This window comes from Eretmochelys imbricata, chromosome 2, assembly GCF_965152235.1.
Source record: "Eretmochelys imbricata isolate rEreImb1 chromosome 2, rEreImb1.hap1, whole genome shotgun sequence".
NCBI classification, from domain to species: Eukaryota; Metazoa; Chordata; order Testudines; family Cheloniidae; genus Eretmochelys; species Eretmochelys imbricata.
This window is the reverse complement of record NC_135573.1, coordinates 117,447,849-117,472,788: the sequence shown is the minus strand read 5'-3', so window position 1 is coordinate 117,472,788 and position 24,940 is coordinate 117,447,849. Positions and strand designations below refer to the sequence as shown.

General features: G+C 42.2%; 1 protein-coding gene across 6 annotated transcripts in view; it reads left to right on the top strand.

Annotated features, from left to right (window-relative positions):
- FARS2 (phenylalanyl-tRNA synthetase 2, mitochondrial) overlaps positions 1 to 24,940 on the top strand; it is a 361,394-nt gene that overhangs the window by 85,459 nt on the left and 250,995 nt on the right. For all 6 annotated transcript variants that reach the window (XM_077810682.1, XM_077810684.1, XM_077810683.1 and 3 more), the window contains one exon: positions 9,923 to 10,082. In XM_077810682.1, the coding sequence (XP_077666808.1) occupies positions 9,923 to 10,082 (160 nt within the window). The remainder of the gene's footprint in view (positions 1 to 9,922; positions 10,083 to 24,940) is intronic.

Sequence of the window (24,940 nt, the reverse complement as noted above, 5' to 3'; positions counted from 1 at the left end):
ACTGTGACAAGCTACAAAGCCCTCCAGCCTATACTTAAACCAGCATACGTAGAGGTACACCCAGGTGCAGTTATAAGCCGGCTCTCTGACCAGCCCCATGCATAGGAAGGCTGCTCACAGCTCCTCAGGCATGCACCCCCTATGGAATATAAACCCAAAATTATACCATCTTACACTGCACAGCGAATTGCACAGCATAAGCTCATAAAATTTGCCCCCTCCCTCAATGTGGAGAAGAATATGCAACAGCCTTTTGCCTCGGAGTTATGATTCCCACACACTGGTTTCGATAAAGCAAAAACAAGTTTGACTATAAAAAGATAGATTAAGTGGTAGCAAACATATCAAAGCAGATTACCTAGCAACTAAACAAAAATGCAAACTAAGCTTAATATACTAAATAGATTTGATATGAATAGCAGATTCTCACCCCAAGAAATTATACAAGCAGGTGGCAGATTCTTAAGGGGCAAGGTGGACTTCCTTTACAGCTTGGAATCCCCAGGTGTTTCAGTCACAGGCTAAAAATCCCTTTAGCCTGGGTCCAGCACTTCCCCCAGTCCAGTCTTTGTTAGTCAGGTGTTTCTACAAGTCTTCTTCTGTGGGGAGTGAGAACTCCAGATTATGTCACTCCCTGCCTTATATAGCTTTTGCATATGGTGGGAACCCTTTGTTCCCAAAGCTTGGTTCCCAGACCAGTCTGTGGAAAAACACAGACATCCCAAGATGGAGTCTAGAGACATGTGATCACATCACATGTCTTTGTAGAGTCATATCAGGCATTACTTGGAGGCTGTCTGTAGCGTTCTCAGGAAGGCTCCCAGGTGGGAGATAAGCTTCTCCTAAGGCCTATTGTTTTTTCCTAATGGCTCATTGCCCTGAATAGGACCTTCCCCGCCCAGCTATCTAGACTGAAAGCAACTTGTCTAGTGGGCAGTACCCAGGTGTAACTACATTTGAAATACAGACATGTAGTCGATATTCATAGCTTCAGATATAAAAATGATATGCATAAAAATAGGATAATCTTACTCAGCAATACACAACCTTTTCAATGACATATTCAATGACTTATCTTGCATAAAATACACCATAACTATGTCATAATCATAATATCACTATGAAGAATATGGGGTGCAGTGTCACACATTACTAAACTCTTATTTAGCTTTTTGCTTTAATGCTGTTACACAAACATTGAATCTCATACGTAAGGTTAATTAAATAAGTGTTTTAAACTGGTCAACTTTGAGAAAACATGTTGATCAATGCTATAAAAAGACTTTAAAGAAATTTAGCCCCACTTTTATTCTGTCTAATAATTAGTATCTTCTGGCCACCTGAGGTTACTGATGTTGACTTACTTCCTGCTGTTGCCTATTGTGATCTGACTAGTAGCCATCATGCCATATGATTAAATCACCTAATTCCTCCCTCCTTTTTAATGCTGAATTAGCCAGCCGTATTGATACATACACATTCTTCCAGTATCTGTCCTCCATGATTATGCAATATATTTGGCTTTCAAAATTAAATAGAAAGACTTCTTGTCATCACACAAGGTAGACACACAGTTGTTCATCACATCACTAAACCAAACCTTTATTCTTTTGCTTGTAAGATTAAGTGGACAGGTTATAATAAAATGGTCTATTTTTCACAATCTACTGTGAAAGAGTAAATACACATGACATGGCTACAGCTTGGATGTGTTAATGTTGTATGTGAAATTATTAAAATATATCCATGTGATCTGATGCAGAAGTTCTGTCATAAAAGTTTAGAATAGGCACTAAAATGGGTGAGACTGTAGGTCATTCTCCATCCTATTCAGCAATTGGCTTCCCTGGGCTTGTTCACACACAATTTGCACTGCTTTACTTATACTTGTATAATTAAAGCAGTACAAGCCCCCAATGTGGACATAGTTATACTGATAAAAAATGTGCTTATACCAGGATAGCTTATTCCCATACAGGAAGGGGAATAACTATACCAGTATAAGGCATTTTTTGTAATGATATAACTTGAATCCACATTAGGACTTGTACCGATATAACTATATCAGTTTAAAAAAAAAAAAAAAAGGCACACGCTTGGGGCCTTAGTAAAATAATGATACTGCTACAAGAACTATGCGCAGATCAGTCTTCTGTGGAACATGCCAGCAAGGATGCTAATTAGTGCATATCCTAATGGTGCCTTTTTGCAATATGGCAGCTTGCCAGTCAGGAACTACATTTAATCAATTTCACATATGCCAATACAAAAGATCCCCCCCCACCCCTGTTCAATTATTGCGACTGTATGTGATTCCCTTGGAAGGAGTAAACAAACTGACTTGGGCACCAGGCATCCCATCAAACTCTAGAGCTCCTGGATGGTTGAATTTATGCATTTTAAGAGGTTCATGAATATGTTTTAATGTTACATCTGAACTAATAATTAAGTGGCAAAAAATGACAATGCAGAGCTAAGGTTGCTTGATGGTATATCGTCTCCTTGCAATAGGTTGAGTTGAGCAAAACTCAAACTTCTGAAAACCAGAAATGCACAGTTAAGATTGCACAGTTAACTCTACCACTTCATCAATGCCCCAGTATTCCTCAGTACACATACGTTTATTCTGCTACCCCCACAGTTGCTGAAATGTACAAGCTCTTTCCCCTCCCCTACTACCCAGCCATTTATCCCACTTCCCAAAGCCCCCCTCCCTTTGCTGCAGATCCAAACCCATTCCCTCTATTTCCCCACTCCTCCACTCCCTAATACCGCTCTCCTCCCAGGAAGCATTCATGTCTAACATTTCCCCAAAGACTTGGATTACATCCCCCCCAAAATAAAATGGCCACACATGACTCACAAATTGTAGCAACCTCCAGTCACTCAGTCCAAAACTCCTTTTGTCTTAGGTGGGAGCATGTGATTAATTTATCCTTAATGATGATAATGCTTAATGACTTCTTTGTTTCAGTTTTCACCAAGAAGGTTGGTGGCAATTGGACGTCTAGCATAGTGAATGCCAGTGAAAATGAGGTAGGATCAGAGTCTAAAATAGGGAAACAAGTCAAAAATTACTTAGACAAGTTAGATGTCTTCAGATCACCAGGGCCTGATTAAATGCATCCTAGAACACTCAAGAAGCTGACTGAGGAGATATCTGAGCCATTAGCAATTATCTTTGAAATGTCATGGAAGACAGGAAACATTCCAGAAGGGCAAATATAGTGCCCATGTGTAAAAAGGGAAATAAGGACAACCTATGGAATTACAGACCAGTCAGCTTAAGTTCTGTATCCAGAAAGATAATGGAGCAAATAATTAAGAAATCAATTTGCAAACACCTAGAAGATAAGGAGGTGATAAGTAACAGTCAGCATGGATTTGTCAAGAACAAATCATATCAAACCAATCTGATAGCTTTCTTTGACAGGGTAACAAGCCTTGTGGATAAGGGGGAAGCGGTAGATGTGGTATATCTTGACTTTAGTAAGGCTTTTGATACTGGCTCACGTGACCCTCCCATAAACTAGGGAAATAAAACCTAGATGGAGCTACTATAAGGTGGGTGCATAACTGGTTGGAAAATCGTTCCCAGAAAGTAGTTACCAGTGGTTCACGGTCATGCTGGAAGGGCATAATGAGTGGGGTCCTGCAGGGATTGGTTCTGGGTCCGGTTCTGTTCAGTATTTTCATCAGTGATTTAGATGATGGCATAGAGAGTACACTTACAAAGTTTGCGGACGATACCAAGCTGGGAGGGGTTGCAAGTGCTTTGGAGGATAGGATTAAAATTCAAAATGATGTGGACAAACTTGAGAAATCTGAAGTAAATAGGATGAAATTCAATAAGGACAAATGCAAAGTACTCCACTTAGGAGGGAACAATCAGTTGCACACATACAAAGTGGGAAATAACTGCCTCGGAAGGAGTACTGCAGAAAGTGGATCACAAGCTAAATATGAGTCAACAGTGTAACACTGTTGCAAAAAAAGCAAACATCATTCTGGGATGTATTAGTAGGAGTATTATAAGCAAGACATGAGAAGTAATTCTTCCGCTCTGCTCCATACTAATTAGGCCTCAAGTGGAGTATTGTGTCCAGTTCTTTGCGCCACATTTCAGGAAAGATGCGGACAAATTGTTGAAAGTCCAGAGAAGAGCAACAAAAATGATTAAAGGTCTAGAAAACATGACCGATGATGGAAGATTTGAAAAAAATTGGGTTTGTTTAGTCTGGAGAAGAGAAGACTGACATGGGACATAAAAGGTTGTTACAAGGAGGAGGGAGAAAAATTGTTAACCTCTGAGGATAGGACAAGAAGCAATGGGCTTAAATTGCAGCAAGGGAGGTTTAGGTTGGACATTAGGAAAAAATTCCTAACTGTCAGAGTGGTTAACCCTGGAATAAATTGCCTAGGGAGGTTGTGGAATCTCCATCATTGGGGATTTTAAAGAGCTGGTTGGATAAACTCCTGTCAGGGATGGTCTAGATAATACTTAGTCCTGCCTTGAATGCAGGGGATTGGACTAGATGACCTCTCGAGGTCCCTTCCAGTTCTATGATTCTGTGATAATTGAAGGGTGAATTCACAGACATCCATACCAACGAGGTCTGAGATTCATCTAGTTATTAGTACCTCTCAGATCAACCGTACAGGGCAGCAGAAGAGAACTGGTTTGTTTTTTTTGGGTTTTTTGGGTTTTTTTTTTTTTTTTTTTTGCAGAGGAGAGGGTTTGCAACTTGGGAAACCTTTGGTCAGTTGACCCCCAAATTTGGATTGCTAATGCTATCTTGCACCTTCATGATAAGGCACACCAAATTTCAAAGTCGTCCAAGTAACCATTCGGATTTTAGAGCACTTACAAGAGTCAAGTTTTAAAGGGTATAAAGTGGAACGAATGAACCCCTCTAACCATATTGGTGCATGCACTCAAAAAAAAAAAAAAAAAAAAAAGTATATTTTCTTAAATATCGCTTAGGGTCCCCCAAAGATTTAGTGGTGCCATGCACTACCTTGGGTATAACTTGACAGACTGAGACCATTTTGACCCGCATCACATCAATAGTTTGAGCTCTGTGCGAAAAAAACAACCAAAAAAAAAAAAAGCTTGATTTTTGGTTTTTTGGTTGTATTTTTTTTTAAATGGCTGGTTTTTTCCCCCCCCCCCAGGGTTCATATCTCTGCAGCTCTTAGCTTAATGACCCCAAATGCCACTACAATTTTAGTTTTCTAGCTCAGATGAGAGCTCTGTGTGAGTTGGGAATCACAGCCCTAGCTCTTAGTGTCGATGTAGCCAGAGTTTTAGATGATTGATCTGTGCAGCTAGTGGTTAAGGTCAAGTGGATGCTGTGGTGGAGACAATTTGTTTTGTTTGGGCAATGCAGAAAAAATGCCAGTGGGGGAAAGGGTGTTTTTTAACTTTCAAATGGTCAATTGCAAGATGAACCTCTTGTTATTTCAAAGCGCAATAAATAATTTTTAAAGCTGCTGCCTTTTTTGTTAGAGTGATGAGTACTCATTTCCTTTTTCCCCCTCTCCTGTGACATGCTGAAGACAACATAAGAATCAGACTTCAGGTTCTTTTTTCTGTTTCCCAACCAAGTCACCCCCTGACTTGTAATAATAGACCAGTTCAGGGGGTACTGTAGTGTTTTTTTTCCCCCCACTCACTCGCCCAATCTTGGCTGCTAATTTTCCTAATAATTAAATTCAGACTTCCCCAGTTCAGCATTACATCTAATATTTGTGCTAGAATTTAACCTTGATTAATTGTGACCTGCATTTGAAAGTCAGCAGTGGTTTATTAGAACTTCTAAAAAAGCATTTTACAAATGTATTTGTTTTGTTAACTCTATAGGCATCTGTGAACTGTTAAGGATACTGTTCATAGTACATTCTGAGTTAAAGACACATTTGCTGGGATAGATCAAATAGGCCAATCACAATGCATATTTGCTGTGCCTTTGATTGGCTGATTATATCTAATGTAGTCAGGAGGTTCAGTAGAAGCCATTTTCACTTCGTTTCACAAGGGGAGAGGTTGACCTGGAAAATCAAATAGAGGGGAAGTATGGAGAAGTAATTCTGTTGGCCCCTGTGTGTGTCTGACTCTAGCAGGCAGTTGCCTAGTAAATTGTTACCTTCTGTGATTTTCCACTTTGTGAACTATCTTGTTTTATATTTTGGTTCAGATAATTATACCACAGTTTTATAATAACTTTGATCTCAGATAAATTTACTTTGTTGCATTGGAAGCCTGCTTCTTTTCCTGTTCTTGTGAGATAGCAAACACTGCAAATATCAGAAAAGTGTCATTGACTTTTGCTTATGGATTTACAAGAATTGATCATGGGAAACCTTTATGAACATCAGGGATTTGAATCCATGCAAACTGGTTATGATGCACAATATTTACGAGGCTGTTTGGTACCCTACTTGAAAGGGTTTGCATTCTGCGCTGGGCTTCTTCAGTACAACAACTTCATGTCTACATTAACCCTGTAGCAAAGTGAGCTAAAATTGCATCCTCTACTCCATAGCAACCTGCTGTTATGGGCATGAGTATTTTGTATTATGTACACTTCTGTTCCAGGAAAAGTGTTAATCTCCAAGTTTCCCCTTGTTCCATCTGTTAAAAGTTCAAGGGATCTACCATCAATCTTTATCACCTGAGTCGTCAGACTAGCCTGCACGGATGAGAGGGGTTGTGTGCACAAGGATTTATGTGCATAATTCTTTGCCCTCTCTCCACCCGTATATTTATTGTTGTCATGCCTCTCAGCTTTCAGATCTTCCATAGTGTGACACTGGCAATCAAATTGTTTGACAGGTGAGAGATATACAGATGTGGTTGGTTACTCTGTGTGCCTTTGAGATTTTAATGGTTTTTAACTTTAAAATCTGGTTTTAAGTATTTTTAAAGTAAATTAGTTTTTAAAAAAGAAAATTTGAATAATAAATAGGTCATCGATAGGGTATAATTCCTGGATTTTCAGATTCCCCAGGACAGCCCTCTATTATGCAAGCTACAACGAATATATTTTTGTTCTGGACCAGCCATGCCAGAAGGACACTACACACATTTAGCCAGTGGGTCACAGAGCTATTTGGTAGGCAGCTGCAGTATTTTGGGATTCGGATTCCTGAATTCTGTTCCTGGCTCTGGGAGGGGAGTCTTATGCAATAGCTAGAACAGTGACTATAGACAAGTATACTAATTTGACATAGTAATTTGAAAGGCAATGTGTCTTGGGTCTTCCCTGTTAGACCTAGGTTCTATTCTCAGCACTGCCTGAAATGACCTTGTGCTGCCTTGAAGTTTAATTTGTACAACAGGGAAAGCAGTTTGACTGCCTTCTATAATGTTTATAAATTGTGCTGAAGAATAAGAGTGGTGAAGTATAGAAATATAAACAGCAGTAAGTAGAAGTGAAATTTGAACTTTCTTTCAGCTGAGTGCACTTTCCCATAGGGTACAAGGTACTTTGTGGAGGGGCGTCTCTCGCACACACACCCACCCATCCTGCCTGCTTCCCTTTGTGGTGCAATGGAAGAAACAGTTGGATTCAGCCACTATGTAATACACATGAGGTCTGCTGATTTTTAGCTTATCAATTTGGAAGGCAGCTGCAATATTAAGGGTAGGCACATTCTATGGTGGCTATTCTAAATGTGGCTAAAATTCTAGCATGACCTGCAGGTCTCTTTGGGAAGAATCAAAATGTTCTTATTAGGGATGGGTCAATCACACGAACTTAGAGATCTTGGAAACTATTTTTGGGTTTCCAAAGCTAGCTTACGTTTATAGCTTTTCATTTATTCGACTTTCATAGATTTGAGTGTTTTAATTTTTGAAAAATTTTTCAAGCTACAGTACTGTGATTGGTTAGATCACAGAAACTCCCTGGGAATTGCCACCTGATGTGCCAAGGCTACTTCTGGCCCTGCTTTTCCTGCCCTCCCAGCTTGGGACTTCAGTGCTCTGCCTGGTTTGTACCTGTCTCACTAGCCTGCTGCAAACCCAGACCTGAACCACATCCCCTGACAGCTGTAGACTTAACTGAAAGCAGCTTACAGAAGTGTTCCTGTCCTTGACACGCAGATGCCCAACTCCCAATGGGGTCCAAACCCTAAATACATCCGTTTTACCCTGTATAAAGCTGATAGAGGGTAAACTCATAAATTGTTCGCCCTATATAACACGGATAGAGATTGCCCAGCTGTTCCCCCCCCCTCCCCCCAGGTATTAATACATACTCTGGGTTAATAAGTAAAAAAAGTGATTGTATGAAACACAGAAAGTAGGATTTAAGTGGTTCCAAGTAGTAACAGATAGAACAAAGTGAATGACCAAGCAAAATAAAATATGCAAATCTAAGTTTAGTACAGTAATAAAAACTGAATACAGATAAAAATCTCACCCTTAGAGATGTTTCAATAAGTTTTTCACAGACCGGATATCTTTCTAGTCTGGGCACAATCCTTTCCCCTGGTACAGCCCTTGTTCCAGCTTAGGTGGTAGCTAAGGGATTTCTCATGATGGCTGGTTCCTCTGTTCTGTTCCACCCCTTTATATGGCTTTGGCACAAGGTGGGCATCCTTTCTCTCTGGGTCTAGGGCCGGTCTAGGTTTTTTGCCACTTCAAGCACCAACAAAAAACAAAACAAAACAAAAAGCCGGAGTGCTGCCCCAAGCATGCGCTTGGTTTGCTGGTTCCTAGAGCCAGCCCTGTCTGGGTCCCCACCCCCAAATGGAAAAGCACCAGATTTAAGATGGATTTCAGTACCAGGTGACATGGTCACATGTCCTGTAAGACTCCAAGCCTTCATTTCTCCCAGCCTGACTCACAGGAAGGCCTGCCTGCAAACAGAGCCCTCCACAGTCAATTGTCCAGGCTGATGGAAGCCATCAAGATTCCAAACCACCATTAATGGCCCACACTTTGCATAATTACAGTAGGCCTTCAGTTATATTACATATTTCTAGTTTCAGATACAAGAGTGATACATTTATACAATTAGGATGACTGCACTCAATAAATTATAAGCTTTGTAATGATGCCTTACAAGAGACCTTTTGCATGAAGCATATTCTAGTTACATTATATTCATTCATTAGCATATTTTTATAAAATCATAGTGCGTCAAATATGTTCTATATTAATATTGTGATATAACTTAGATGTACTACATTGTATTCTCTGTTTTGGGTACTCTTATTTATCCTGATAATTTTTTAAACCATTTTATTTTAACCATTTTAAACCATTCAGAAGTTAAGTTGTGAATCTCCCATCCCAAACAGATTTATAGTAACAAATTAAATCAAACAGATTATGAATCTCTCTCCTACAAATAGATTTCTGTAATTAGGAGCTATAAATCAGTGTACAGAATCAAGTTGTAAAGCTCAGTTGATTGAATGTTTGATAGTTCATCTTACTGTTTAAAGAATGGAATTTGTAAAAAAAAAAATTTAAATAAAAATAAAAGAGGTTTCAAACATCATATATCTTTAAACTAGAAACTAGCTTCTCTTACATTTTTCCTTACTTTTGGCTACAGCTTTTAAGTGTTTGGCTCTGCTCTGGAAAGTGATTTTTAAGATGCAGTGTTTATTGCCTCTTGATTTCCATAACAAATATGCTAAATAGTTTTTCTAACTGCCATCCCTGCAGACTCAACCTGGGTCCTGAAAGTCAGGCTGGGTTTTTTCCTTGTATATTTGTTGGCATCATCATCCATAATAAAGATTCTTCAGGAAAAAACTATGCCCACAATTACACCAATACAAAACCATAATCCCTAAATTTCTATTTCATGCTGAAGACTCAGCAGCTGAACTCCCTTCTAGAGTCAATAAAACTTCATTAGAAAAGTCAATACAAAACAATGTGCTTTTTGTTTTGTTGGTTTAGTTGTTCAGCAACATCAAAGATGGAGAAAGTTTACAGTTGCTTGAGCAAGGGCACCGCACAGCACACAAGCAGGAGACTCACACCATGGAGGCAGTGCGGCTGGTGGAATTCAATCTAAAACAAGTGCTCACAAAGCTTGTGACTCATCTCTTTGGTGATGGTAAGTATTGCAGTGTGGTATTAGACCCTTTCGCCTAGTCTACTGGTGGGCAGGCATGGATGCAAGTTTTTGAGAATGGTTATGCAGCATAATAAGAGAGAGAGCCAGAGAGCTGTTGGGAACTGTCATGGCACTAAAACCGCTGTATTTGTTTTAAAAAAACCTGTTGATCTGCTCTTTTTGATATAATCAGTAATTTTATATAAAGTTACATATTCTGTGTATGTGTTATTACATCCCCTCTGTCCATGAAGTAACATGAAAGTTCCCCATAGCTAAATAAACCAGACTCTAACTGAATGGAGGCTGTCCGCCATTTGCTGTTTCGAGGTTACAAAGTGTGTGTGTGTATGAATAAGAGTGATTTATCAAACATTCTTCAGAAATACCTGTTTCTGTTTCACTGTCTCAGTAAAGGAATGGTCTAAGTGAGCATAGCTGCTTATGGCTGTTTCCTTGCTGGAAGACTGGTCTGCTGAATTTACTCAACTTCCTGTCAAGGAAGTAATGCATAGCATTAGAATGCATGGGATATGCTGGTTACTATTAAAGCTGTTTTGAGATGCCCACTGAAATTAGAGGGGGTTATGAGTGAGGATTGATGGCAATATCAGGTCCTATGTAGGGATGATAGAAATTTTTCAATAATTCTAAATATTGATTAAAAAAGTTTCCTGCCAGTTTTAGTCCTATGTCAGTTGGCAGGAAAAATGATAACGTAAGAACAAACGGCCATACTGAGTCAGTATGATCCATCTGGCCCAGTATCCTGTCTTCCAACAGTTTCTTTAATAATTGTATTATATTTAACATTTTTCTGTTTAAAAAAGGATGATTGCATAAATGTGTCAATTAGATTAAGGATACAGTTTTAAAAAAAAGTCAGTGAGTCAGTCTAAGTCAATTTTGAAAATAGACCTTAGGGTCCAAAGACATTTAGGTGCATTTGAAAATTGTACCTGACATGACTTACTTATTTTATTTTTTTTTTAAATGGCAGTGTAGCACATTCTGAGGGTCAAAGTGATAAGAACAAAAATATTTGTAAATCAACTTTTGAGGTGTTTTGGTTGCCATTGAAAGTCAACATTTGCCCAGAGTTAACAGTGTTATCTGAAACTGTAGTGACAGCCACTGGTTACTGATGGCAGACGTTGCATTTTTAACAATAATTACTACACTGAAGTTTATTCTGCAGCAGGTTAGGCTGAGGCCAGATGAACATTAGAAAAGACATTCTTAAACAGCTGCTAAACCTGCAGACTTAAACTTTAAATTATTAGATTTCCCTACTCATTTTGATCTGACAGTGAGGGTTTTCCTCTTTCTACACTCCCCCTCCCCCATTTTTTGGAAACATATAGACATAGTGTATGATCAGGAACTTATAAGAATTAAGTCCTTTTCCTCACTCCTGTCTTTCTCTCCTGCTCTTCTCCGATTACTTCCAGCTCAGTTGTCAGTGAAAACAGAATAAAATAAGGTGGCACCAAAGGAACAAAATCCATGCTGTGCCATTTACTAGGTAGACATACAATATGGGCACAGTGCAAAAGATCTTGATAAGTTCAACTAAATTCTCCCAGTCACAGCAATTTATCTTTGAATATTCTACTGTCCAATTTATAGTATGTTTATTTACTTTTCTGCCTCAGAAACACAAATATCCCTCAAATTTTAATTTTGAATTTGAAATGGATTTTGCTTTGTTGCTTCTGTAGAAAAATATAATTTTTCTTTGTTGAAATGGAACTATAGTGTAAGGTCCCACATTCAGTTGCGCGCTCTCTCACACAGGAGATTTGTTTATTATTGCTGCTTTTCATAAATCACTTAGGGTTGTATTCTTTACAGGTTATGAAGTCAGCAAAACCTCAGTTGAGTTACACATTCTATCAAGCGGGATAACATGTTCATAGGCACTGGAGCTATATTAAGCTTCTGAGGTATCTTACTGCCATACATGTCATCAAATAACATAAGTTGCTTAAAGGCCATCCTTTTGTGGAAGCTTAATGACTATACCAGTCTTTATTTTACCTCTGGTTTTATTGATGACTAACAAAAAAATAATAAATATTAGAGTAGGAAAAGACCTAGAATATTAAGTCATCTTGTTTGCATCCTTGACAATGTATGATGGTTCCCTTTGTTACATTTTCTAGCGCTTTGTCTTGTCTAATTTTAGATTTCCCAAATGATGTGCCTTCCATCTCTTCCAATAGATCTCACTGTCAAGGAGGTTTTCCTGATATTCAGCCTAGATTTCCCCTTCCTTAATTTCCTTCCATTCTTTCTAGTTACTGTGTATGTCCTCTCGTAATACAATAATTAACTTCTCTCCGTCTGCATTTATACACTTCAGATGTTTGAAGATTGTTGTGTGCCCACTTAATCATTGCACCAAGCTATTTCAATGTTTCCTCATGCAGTAAATCGGTCTCTCCTGCTTACCGATCTTTTTTGTTGCCCTCCTTTGAACTCTCTAGTTGTCCGAAGCTTTTTGGCAAGGAGGTGTCCAGAGCTGAATGCAGTATTTCAGGAGTGGGCTGTCCAGAGATTAACTTTTTTTCTTTTTGCTCTGTGACATAAAAAGCCCAAAGTTCATTGGTTTTTTTTGTTGTCACATCTCGTTGTAAACTCATAACTAATTTGTTGCCAAGTACTTTCACCTTTACTCCTTTTGCAGATTCCTTCCTCAATATTTTTCTTTCAGATTATTTCCCCCAGATCTGTGTTGTTGCATTTTCCTAAGCCAATTCTCATTTTATGTGTTGTCTGTATTTCTGACCACTCTAGGGCCCTTCATATTACCTCTGTTTGCAGAACTTTCCAGTTTATATTATAATCAGTGGTGTTTGCTACCATTTCTGACTAGTGAAGTTGTTAAGACTGATCTAATATTGACCCATGCAACTCCCCATAAATGTCTTTCCCCAACTCAGTCCTGATTGTGTGGGTCCTATGTAAATGCTGACTTTTAAAAACAACGCTTGTGCTGAAAAATGTTTAGCACATTGTGACAGGGTTGGGGCTCACCACAGTGGCACCTCCGGGAATTAGCTCTATCCTCTGCGGGGCACCCTCTGCTGGTGGTGTCCTATCCATCTCTCACCCTGCTGGCGTCCGGACCCACGTTGCTCCTCGCTCAGCAGTGTCCTCTTCAGGACAGCTCCCCCAAGTCCACACTCACCCCCTTCCAGGGCAGGGTTAACAGCACTCTTTCCAGTTCACTCCTGCTGCAGTGGCCAACCACAACCCCGCGAGTCTAGCCCCTCTGTTCAAGGGCTGGTTGCAGTCTGTCACAGCCACCCTTCCATGGCCAGGTGCTGTACCAGGAGGAGGGAAGTTGGAGGACCCAGGTCCACCCACTACTTTGGGTCCTGACCCAGGGACCCTCTAGTGGCAGCCTCCCTGCCCTCCTTCTCTCCCCTTGTCTAACTGTCCCTGGGCCACTTCCCCTCTGGCCCTTCATACCCTCTAGGCCCTTTCTATTGTTAAGGAAAAGTTAGCACATGTGACTCCATTTTGGTTTGGGGCCCACCATTGTTTAAATGCCAGCACATCATACACCAGGAGGAGTAATCCTTAGATATTGAATCCCTGTGAAAATCCTCCTTGTCTCCAGCCTGCCTTGACTCCCAGTATCTGGTTTTTGTCAGTCTTTAACTCCCGGTTTCTTGGCCTTGATGTGAGGCCTCCCATCCTGATAATAAAAGTTACTGATGCATGGCTTTAGGACCATGCTGTGTAATTAACATACTGGTATAGCACGAGGAATGCACCAAGCAGGGATAGGTGGTAGATAAAACAAGGGTTTGTTTATTGGCTAAGGTTTCCGATGCACGAGGGCAACATGCTTTGCTAAAAGGTATATAATCTTTGTATAATCTGCATTCAGGGTCCCCTCCTGGCTAGCAGGGGGGCACCACGCTCGAGCGTAATAAACTTAGTGTCTTTTGGGAACTCTGCAGTTGTGGACTTTGTTTCTGTGCCTCAGCCTAGATTCGAACTGTGCGTGACCTATCAGGTATAATTCGCAGCACTGGTGTGCGTGTCCTATCAGGTATAATTCGCAACATTTGTGTGCGTGTCCTACCCGGTGTAATTCGTAGCACTTATGTGCGTGTCCTACCCGGTGTAATTCGTAGCACTTGTGTGCGTGTCCTACCCGGTGTAATTCGTAGCACTTGTGTGCGTGTCCTACCAGGTGTAATTCGTAGCACTTGTGTGCGTGTCCTACCAGGTGTAATTCGTAACACTATCAGGGCCTGCAGTCTGGCAGGTATTGGGCTGGAGCCCTTCTTTGCTCCCCCAAGCCTGCCCAGCACTGCTCTATCCAAGGTGCTTATCTCCTGCTTTGGAGACAGACCTTCCCCCATGAAGGTCTGAGACAGACTGCCTGCTCCCTTCCTGGGCAGCCTTTATATAGGGCCTAGCCTAGCCCTGATTGGCTGGCTATAATACTGGCCCTGATTGGCTGCCCTTCTGCACAGCTGCTCTGGCCTACTCTAGCCCTATCTGTCATAAGAGTGGGGCTGCCACCCCACCACACACATTCAGCTCATTTGTGCCTGAGTTCAGGACAGACATATGAAACAACAAATGGAAAACTTTGGCATGAATGAAATCCTGTCATTGCAATGGAAGAAATGTCCCTCCCCTGCAAGAGGATGGAGTGAACCTTATGGAGAAAGTCCCATTTAAAGATACAAGACTGGTAAGAATTCTGTACAACTTGTATGCCCTTTTGAATAATTGTCTGACCAGTCCTCAAGGTGATTCAAATCAGATCAAGAGTGTCCAGCTGTTTCCCTGTCACCAGTCTGAACAGAGAGATGTATTCTTTAGAGTTTTTTAGAGGCTGTATTACCATACAGAATTTCTTTTGCTAATAAGGGAGATAAAGGACCTGTGTACAAAAATATGCTTGCTTCTGTACCTCTGGCATGGTAGAAACATATGCTTCTGGGAGTTTGGACACATCAGAAGGCGGAAATGAGATGTCAGGCAAGGGCATTGCTAGTTTGGTCCTGTAACATCATGGGAAGCTGCCACCTGTCCCCACAGCAGGTGGCAAGTGAAAATGAATGTGCTGATTTCTGCTTGGGCTGCTAGCTACATGGTGGTTTCCATAGTTTCCATACCGGTTATATTATGGGCTACCACAAATTGGTGTTCTGCTCATGAACAGTAGTGGAGGGCAAGTGTCTCCCATATGGAGACTAACTGCCAATTTAAATATACTGGTGAGCATATTTGGTATGCCTCCACTTGGGTGATATGCTGCCTCTAAGGTGTTCAGCCATTTCTCTTTGCAGGATAGCCATTTCTGCAATCATTTCCCTGTCAATTCATAGTTTCCAAAGCCAGAAGGGTCCAATGTGATCACCTAGTCTGACCTCCTGTATAGCACAGGCCATCGAACTCCCCCAAAATAATTCCTAGAGCAAATCTTTTAGAAAAAAACATCCAATCTTGATTTAAATATTGCCAGTGATGGAGAATCCACCACAACCCTTTGCAAACTGTTTCAATGGTTAGTTACCCTCACTGTTAAAAATGTACACCTTATTTCCAGTCTGAATTTGTGTCTAGCTTCAACTTCCAGCCATTGGATAGTGTTATACTTTTCTCTGCTAGACTGAAGAGCTCATTGTAAAATATTTGCTCCCCATGTAGGCACTGGTAAACTGTGAACAACTCACCCCGTAACCTACTCTTTGTTAAGATAAATAGATTAATCTCTGTGAGACTGTCACTATAAGGCAAGTTTTCTCCTCCTTTAATATTCTTGTGGTTCTTCTCTGAACCCTCTCCCATTTATCAACATCCTTCTTGAATTGTGCACACTACAACTGGACACAGGATTCCAGCACTGGTTGCACCAGTGCCAAATACAGAGGTAAAATAAACCTCTCTACTACTCGAGATTCCCCAGTTTATGCATCCAAGGATCACATTAGCCCTTTTGGCCACAGCATCGCACTGGGAGCTCATGTTCTGCTGATCTCCTCCTCCACCCCCAAACCTTTTTCAGAGTACCTGCTTCTCAGGACAGAGTCCCCCATCCTGTAAGTACGGTCTGCATTGCTAGATGTGTACGTTTACATTTACATTTAGCCATATTAAAATGCATGTTTGCTTGCACCCATCTTACCAAGAGATCTGGACCCCCCCTGGATATCTCTTCATTATTTAACACTCTCCCAGTTTTTGTGTCATCTGCAACCTTTATTTTATGTCTTCTTCCAGGCCATTTATAAAAATGTTAAATAGCATAGGGCCAAGAACAGACCCCTTTTTGACTCCACTAGAAAAATACCCACTCGATGATGATTCTCCATTTACATTTTGAGACCTATCAGTTAACCAGTTTTTAATCTGTTTAATATGTGCCATGTTAATATTCTAGTTTTGTTATCAAAATGTTATGTAATACCAAGTCAAATTCCCTACAGAAGTCTAAGTATATTACATTAACACTATTACCTTTATCAACCAAACTTGTAATCTCATCCCCAAAAGAGATCAAGTTAGTTTGACAGGATCCATTGTCCATAAACCTATGTTGATTGGCATTAATTATAGTATCCTCCTTTAATTCTTTATTAATTGAGTCCCTAATTAGCCACTCCATTATCTTTTCCCAGGATCGATGTCAGACAAAGCCTATAGTTACCCTGGTTATATCATTTACCTTTTTAAAATATTGGCACAACATTAGCTTTAGAAATTCCAAGGATGTTTTAATACTGGCAGCATAAGACCTCCAGCACTTGTCACATAGCTTGAAGTCCCCCATGAGCGCACTTCACTCCTCTCCCCCCCCTCCTCCCCCACATTGTAGATAGGTGCATAAGGAGCTGGTCATCCTATTCCCTAGTGTGATTTGGTGGTGTTAGGCAAATGCCAACTAATACCCCATCTTGTACTTTATCTGTTAGGACATTGATCCATAAGCATTCAAGATCCTTTCTTTGGAGTTATCAGTGACTTAGAAACAGAAAATCCCATTTCTTACACAGAGTGCCATTCTCCCTTTCCCCTTTGACCCATTCAATCCTACAAAAATAGGTTATAACTATTGATTTTAATATTCCAGTCATGTGAATCATCCTGCCAGGTTTCAGTACTTCCCACTAGATTAAATTTATGCTCAGAAACGAGCAATTCCAGTTCCTTTCATATGTTACCCAGGCTCCTAGCATTGGTGTATAGGCAATTAAAAATTTCTTCTCTTTATGTACTGTAGTGTCTTGATTAATTTTGTTGCCAACATGTTGTGCTAAGTGATTTCTCATGTCTTCCCTTTTTCTACCCTCTCCTTTTGTTATTAGTTTAACATCCTCCTGCCTACTATAGCCAGCCTGTCCCCAAGGAGATGGATTCCCCTCCTAGTACAGTGTAGGCCATCCAAATTATACAGCACCCTGTCTTCATAGAAGGTTGACCAATATTCCACAAAGCCAAAAAGCTCAGCTCTACACCACTCGCCATCAGTTCACTTCCAGAATCTTCTGCCTCGTGTCTCCCTTTGCTCCAAGATCACTGAAACAATCTATTTTCTGTGAGAGATCTTGGGATACAGTGCCATCAGTGATGGTTCATAGCAGCACTAAAGGACCTTGTTCTTCCACTTCAGAAACCTATCCACTCTTAGAGAGGCTTGGCTCTGGGAAGACAGTACACCATCCTATTGCCAGTCTGTCCCTTACAGAATGTTCTTCTGAGTACTGAATCCCTAACAAGGATTGTCTGTCTTTGTTGGAGGGTTGGAGATCTCTTTGTTGGCAAGCTTGATATTTCTTACAGGTTGGACTGAGACGCTATTAACATGTGTCCCATTTATTTCTCCATTTGTTCACTCCAGCTGGATCTTTAGAGCTGGGTGCTGGACCTGGTATGGATTGGAAATTTCAAGCTGGGTGGAATTTCTCCTGATCCTTTTCTCTCTGGTGGGCACAGCCTGCCCATCCTCATCTTTTTCCACCCATGCAAAATGTCAGCTCCACCTCTTCACTTTGGGAGTTATGAACTGCCAAGTCTTCTCTCTCTCTCTCTCTCTCTCTGATGGTCACCTCCTTTCTTCCTTGTAGCTGGGATACAGATGTTTCCCAAACCTGGCTGTCCAGAAACTCCTCAGCTTCTCTGATTCTCCATAGCATCTCTACTTACCACTCCAATCCAAGAATCTTTTCTTCCAGCACAGCCACCACCTTGCCCTTCATGCACAGCAAGTTCCTTCTAGCTACTGGCAGGAAAGAAAACTTGGCACATCTGTTTCAGGTCACCACCACTGTTCCAGCTCTGGACATCTTGAAATTGCACATAAAGCTGAACCTGAAAGGAAAGCCTCTCACACTCCCTGACCAATCTTGCTCTCATGTTAACTCCCTTCATTTGCAGCTCTTGAGTTCACCTAGCAAGTTTTTTTTTTTTAATGTCAAGTTCCCCTGCTTAGCCAAGCTCATCTCTTCCTCTCCTCACCAAAGAGTGATTAGCCACTCAGAGATTTCAAGCAGCAGGGATGATCAAAGCACCAAGGGTCAGAGCCACACACCCCTTACTGAAGCTCCAACAGACTGACCCATGGCCCAGCTACGCAGCATGTACACAAGAGAACAAATGGTCAAACAATGCACAGACTGACCAAATGCATCACTTGCCATGGCACATGACCTCCAAGCACAGAGTCCACAGCTGTGCCTCTCCAGCATTGCCAACTAGAACTGGAATGATCTGAATGTGATTATGTTGAAAAATAGATAGATTATTCTGAAGGTAGGCCACCTTCATTGATGAAGCAGCAAGGGCTTTTAATCAATTATTGTTAACTGGTTTGATAAGAGTTGTGGACTCCGTAATTACGCTCACTGAGAAAATGGAAATAGAAGCAGGAAGGATGTTCTAAATAATAGCAAGCTGGGTAAAGATATTACACATTCACATGTGCTAGCAAATCAGTGTGTCATGTATGTCAAAAGCCCATTTTGTGTGGTAGGTCAAAGTCTAACCCCCATATAAATAGTCTTTAAGGTCAGGCGCCTCTATTAGTAAAAAATCTGCATAGCTCCACTGAAGTTAATGGCGTTACACCAATTTACTGTACACCAGCTAAATTTCTGTCCCTCAGTAAGAATGTGGCTATAATTGGAAAACGCAACGTGATATTTAGTAAGTCTTTAATTATCTTTTCCTTGGTGGCAGGCTGTCCAAAATGGTAATTGCTGTCCCTTCTAAATTATCTCAACATCTTTATTAAATTCTCTTCCATAGAATATATGTCAGCTTGCACATATTTTTCAAACTCATCATATTTGCTTACCAAATTCTTGAAACCTCAATGAAAGAGTATAGGAAAGCCAAGTGGGAACTAATATTTCTTTCACTGTTAGTTCTCAGTGCGCTGCCCTTGAGGCTCCTGATACCACGTGCATTGTTCTTTTCTTGCTTCTCTTCTAACATTGTTGTAACTAGACTTCCTTGGAAAGTTCGTTGAGATCTGTAGATGAAACAGTTATACAAGAGCTAAGAATTATTGTTCATAGAAATGTAGGGCTGGAAGGGACCTCAAAAGTCAATTCCCCTGTGCTGAGACAGGATTAAGTATACCTTACATCATCCCTTACAGGTGTTTTCTACCCTGTTCTTAAAAGCCTCCAATGTTGCGGATTCCACCACTTCCCCTAGATAACCTGTTCCAGTGCTTAATTATCCCTATAGTTAGAAAGTTTTTCCTAATATCTAACCTAAATATTCCTTGCTGCAAACTAAGGCAATTACTTCTTGTCCTACCCTGGGTGGAAATAGAGAACAATTGTTGACTGTTCCGTTCATAACTTACTTATTAAGGGTATGTCTACACTATGAAATTAGGTCGATTTTAGAGAAGTCGATTTTTAGAAATCAATTTTATATAGTCAATTGTGTATGCCCCCACTAAGCACATTAAGTTGGTGGAGCGCGTCCTCAATACCGTGGCTAGCATCGACTCACAGAGCGGTGCACTGTGGGAAGCTATCTCACAGTTCCCACAGTCTCCGCTGCCCATTGGAATTCTGGGTTAAGCTCCCAATGCCTGATGGGGCAAAAACATTGTTGCGGGTGGTTTTGAGTACATGTCGTCAGTCTCCCCTCCCTCCCTCCCTCTGTGAAAGCACTGCAGACAATAATTTTGTGCCTTTTTTCCTGGGTTACCCATGCAGATGCCACAGCATGGCAAGCACGGAGCCCACTCAGCTCATCGCTGCTGTTGCGAGCATTGTAAACACCTCATGCATTATACTGCAGTGTGTGCAGAACCTGGCTAAGAGATAGCAGCATGAGGACGATTGTGAGGAGGACATGGACAGAGACGTTCCTGAAAGCACAGGATGTGGCAACTGGGACATCATGGTGGCAGTGGGGCTGGTTGATACAGTGGAATGCTGATTCTGGGCCTGACAAACAAGCACAGACTGGTGGGACTGCATAGTTTTGCAGGTATGGGATGATTCCCAGTGGCTGCAACACTTTCACATGTGAAAGGCCACTTTTCTGGAATCTGTGAGTTGCTTTCCCCCGCCCTGAAGCGCAGGAATACCAACATGAGAGCTGCCCTGACAGTTGAGAAGCGAGTGGCAACAGCCCTGTGGAAGCTTGCAATGCCTGACTGCTACCAGTCAGTCGGGAATCAGTTTGAAGTGGACAAATCTATTGCGGGGACTGCTGTGATTCAAGTAGCCAATGCAATCACTGACGTTCTGCTATCAATGGTAGTGACTCTGGGAAATGTGCAGGTCATAGTGGATGGCTTTCCGTAACTGTGGTGGGGCGATAGACGAAATGTATATCCCTATCTTGGCATCAGACCACCTTGCCAACCAGTACGTAAACCGCAAGGGGTACTTCTCAATGGTGCTGCAAGCACCGGTGGATCACAAGGGCCTTTTCACCGACATCAACGTGGGATGACCGGGAAAGGTGCATGGCGCTCGCATCTTTAGGAACTCCAGGCTGTTTGAGCAGCTGCAAGAAGGGGCTTAATTCCCAGACCAGAAAATTACTGTTGAGGATGTTGAAATGCCAATAGTTATTCTTGGGGACCCAACCTACCCCTTGCTACCATGGCTCATGAAGCCATACACAGGCACCCTGGACAGTAGTAAGGAGCAGTTCAACTATAGGCTGAGCAAGTGCAGAACAGTGGTAGAACGTGCATTTGGATGTTTAAAAGCTCGCTTGCGCTGTTTGCTGACTAGATTAGACCTCAGCGCAGCCAATATTCCCATTGTTATTACTGCTTGCTGTGTGCTTCATTATATCTGAGGGAGCAAGGGGGAGATGTTTATGGCGGGGTGGGAGGTTGAGGCAAATCACCTGGCTGCCTGTTTTGAACAGCCAGACACCAGGGCAATTAGAAGAGCACAGGTAGGCGTGCTGCGCATCAGAGAGGCTTTGAAAACCAGTTACATGACTGGCCATGCTATGGTGTGACGGTTGTGTGTGTTTCTCCTTGATGCAAACCCTCCCCCTTTGTTGATTTTAATTCCCTGTAAGCCAGCCACCCTCCCCCCTTTGATCACAGCTGGCAAAGGAAATAAAGTAATTATTGTTTTGAAACCATGCATTCTTTCTTTATTAATTTTATTTTTTAAAAAGGGAGATAACTGATGAGGTAGCCCGGGTGGGGTGGGGGAGGAGGGAAGGACAAGGCCACATTGCTTATTGTAGCCACACTACAAATCAAAACTGTTTGAATGACAGCTTTCTGTTGCTTGGACCATCCTCTGGAGTGGAGTGGCTGGGTGCCCAGAGCCTCCCTCCCCCCCGTTCTTGGGTGTCTGGGTGAGGAGGATATGGAACTTGGTTAGGAGGGCAAGCGGTTATACAATGGATGCAGCGGCAGTCTGTGCTCTTGTTGCCTTTTCTGCAGCTCCACCAGATGCCTGAGCATGTCTCTTTGCTCCCCCATTACCCTCAACATTGTAGCTTGCCTCTTCTCATCGTGCTCACTTAATGCTTTCCTGGCCTCTGCCACTGAATGCCTCCATGCATTCAGCTGTGCCCTATTAGTGCGGGAGGACTGCATGAGCTCAGAAAACATGTCATCACGAGTGCGTTTTTTTTCGCCTTCTAATCTGCGATAATCTCAGGGACGGAGATGATACGGGGAGCATAGAAACATTTGCACCTGCAGGGGGATAAAAAGGGAGAGTAAAATTTAAGATACATTTTTGAAAACAAAAGGGAGACTCTTTCACAGTGAATCAAGCAATTCACAGCAGACAGCATGTGCTTTAGATACAAGGTTACATTTTGCCTTTTATATTGAGCACCTGCCGGTATGATGACACATCACACACGGCTGCGCAACAGAATTTGGTTTCCAGGTGGCCATGGTAAGCCAAAGGGTACTCTGGTTTGGCTTCTAACGCCTTCATAACATGTAGGAATGTTTTCAAACTGCAGCGTCCTCCTTTCCCATAGCAAGCAATGCCAGTTGGGTTTGCCATTTAAAAGGAGGGGCTGCGGTTTTCGGGTGGATGTGCAGCACACACCACCCTCCACCCCTCTGCATGGCTATTTGGGATGATCCCTTCACCCCTCCCCCCGCCGCGTGGCTATGGGATGATCCCTTTTAGCCAAGCGCAAACAGCCCAGCATGAATGGGGTCCTTTTACTGTTCCCTTACAAAAATTCCCCTATTTCAACCAGGTGACCATGAATGATATCACTCTCCTGAGGCTAACACAGAAAGATAAAGACCGAATGTTGCTTGAAAGTGACCAAAAGCCAGAACCATTCGCTGTAATGCTTTGTGCTGCAATGATTTCAGACTACTTGCTACTGGCTTGGCGTGGTAAAGTGTCCTAACGTGGAGGACAAAATAAGGAACCCCCTTTAGAAACCTTCTGCAAAGGCTTTGAGTACCTCCAGGAGAGCTTCATGGAGATGTCCCTGGAGGATTCCCACTCCATCCCCAGACACGTTAACAGGCTTTTCCAGTAGCTGTACTGGCCATGAATGCATTGCAATTGCTCAGGGCAAATCAAACATTAAACACTATTGCTTTTAACCCCTGTAGTGTAGTTACAAATGTGCACTCACCAGAGGTGCCTTCTCCTCCTTCAGGGTCAGGGATCCCGCCTTGGGAGGGTATTGGCTCGAGGGTGATGAAAAGGTCCAGGCTGCCGGGGAGAACGGATTCACCGCTTGCCTGCTGCGCATTCTCCTCCTCTTCCTCAGCCACAAAATCCTCCTCCGTGTTGCGTGAGACTCCCCCCTTGCAGGTGTCCACGGACAGTGGTGGGGTAGTGGTAGGGTCCCCCCCTAGAATGCCATGCAGCTGATCATAGAAGCGGCATGTCAGGGGCTCTGACCTGGAGCGACCGTTTGCCTCCTTTGTCTTTTGGTAGGTTTGCCTGAGCTCTTTGACTTTCACGCAGCACTGCTGTGTGTGTCTGTTGTAGCCTCTGTCCATCATGCCCTGTGCGATTTTGGCAAATATATCGGCATTTCTTCTTTTTGATCGGAATTCTGCCTACACAGATTCTTCTCCCCATACATCAATCAGATCCAATGTCTCTCATTCGCTCCATGCTGGAGCTCGTTCGCAATTCTGGGGGGACTGCATGGTCACCTATGCTGCTGAGCTCTCCACGCTGACCAAACAGGAGATGAAATTCAAAAGTTCCCGGGGCTTTTCCTGTGTACCTGGCTAGTGCATCGGAGTTGAAAGTGCTGTCCAGAACAGTCACATTGGAGCACTCTGGGATAGTACCAGGAGGCCAATAACGTCGATTTGCACGACCCCAAATTCAACCCAGCAAGGTTGATTTTAGCGCTACTTCCCTTGCCGGGGAGGAGTACAGCAGTCGATTTTAAGATCCCTTTATGTCGACGGAACAGGGTTGCTTGTGTAGACGCATTCATTATAAAATCAACCTAACACGGCTAAATTCGACCTAACCCTGTAGTGTAGACCAGGGCTAAGACTGCTTTTCTGTCCCCCCTCAGTCTTTTGTTCTCTAGACTAAATGTGCTCAATTCTTTTAACCTTTCTTCATAGGTCATGTTTTCTAAACCTGTTATCATTTTGGTTGCTCTCCTCTGGACTATCTCCAATTTGTGTACCTCTTACCAGTTTAACAAAAATCTCATTTGGTGATAATTTCTGAGAAAACATAGGATAAATTAGATTTTTGGTCCACACAATTTCTTCCAGTCGTTGCAAGCAGAATTAATAGAACATAAGAACGGCCATACTGGGTCAGACCAAAGGTCCATTTAGCCCAGTATCCAGTCTTCCGACAGTGACCAATGCCAGGTGCCCCAGAGGGAAAGAACAGAACAGACAATCATCAAGTGATTGATCCCCTGTCACCCATTCCTAGCTTCTGGCAAACAGAGGCTAGAGACCCCATCCCTGCCCACCCTGACTAATAGCCATCAATGAACCTATCCTCCATTAAATTATTTAGTTCCTTTATGAACCCAGCTATAATCCCAGCACCCACAATATCCCCTGGCAAGGAGCCCCACCCGCCAACTGCGCACCGTGTAAAGAAATACCTCCTCCCGTCTGCTCCAAACCCGCTGCCCACTAATTTAATTTGGTGACCCCTAGTTCTTGTGTCATGAGAATGAGCAAACAACACTCCCACACCCACCTTCTCCACATCAGCCATGACTCCACAGACCCAAATCATACCACCCCCAGTCATCTCCCTTCCAAGCCAAAAAGTCCCAGTCCCACTAATCTCTCCTTATATGGAAGCTGTTCCACACCCCCAATCACCTTTGTTGCCCTTCTCCGAAACCCCTCCAATTCCAAAGTAACTTTCTTGAGATGGGGCAACAAAGGAAAATAGGAA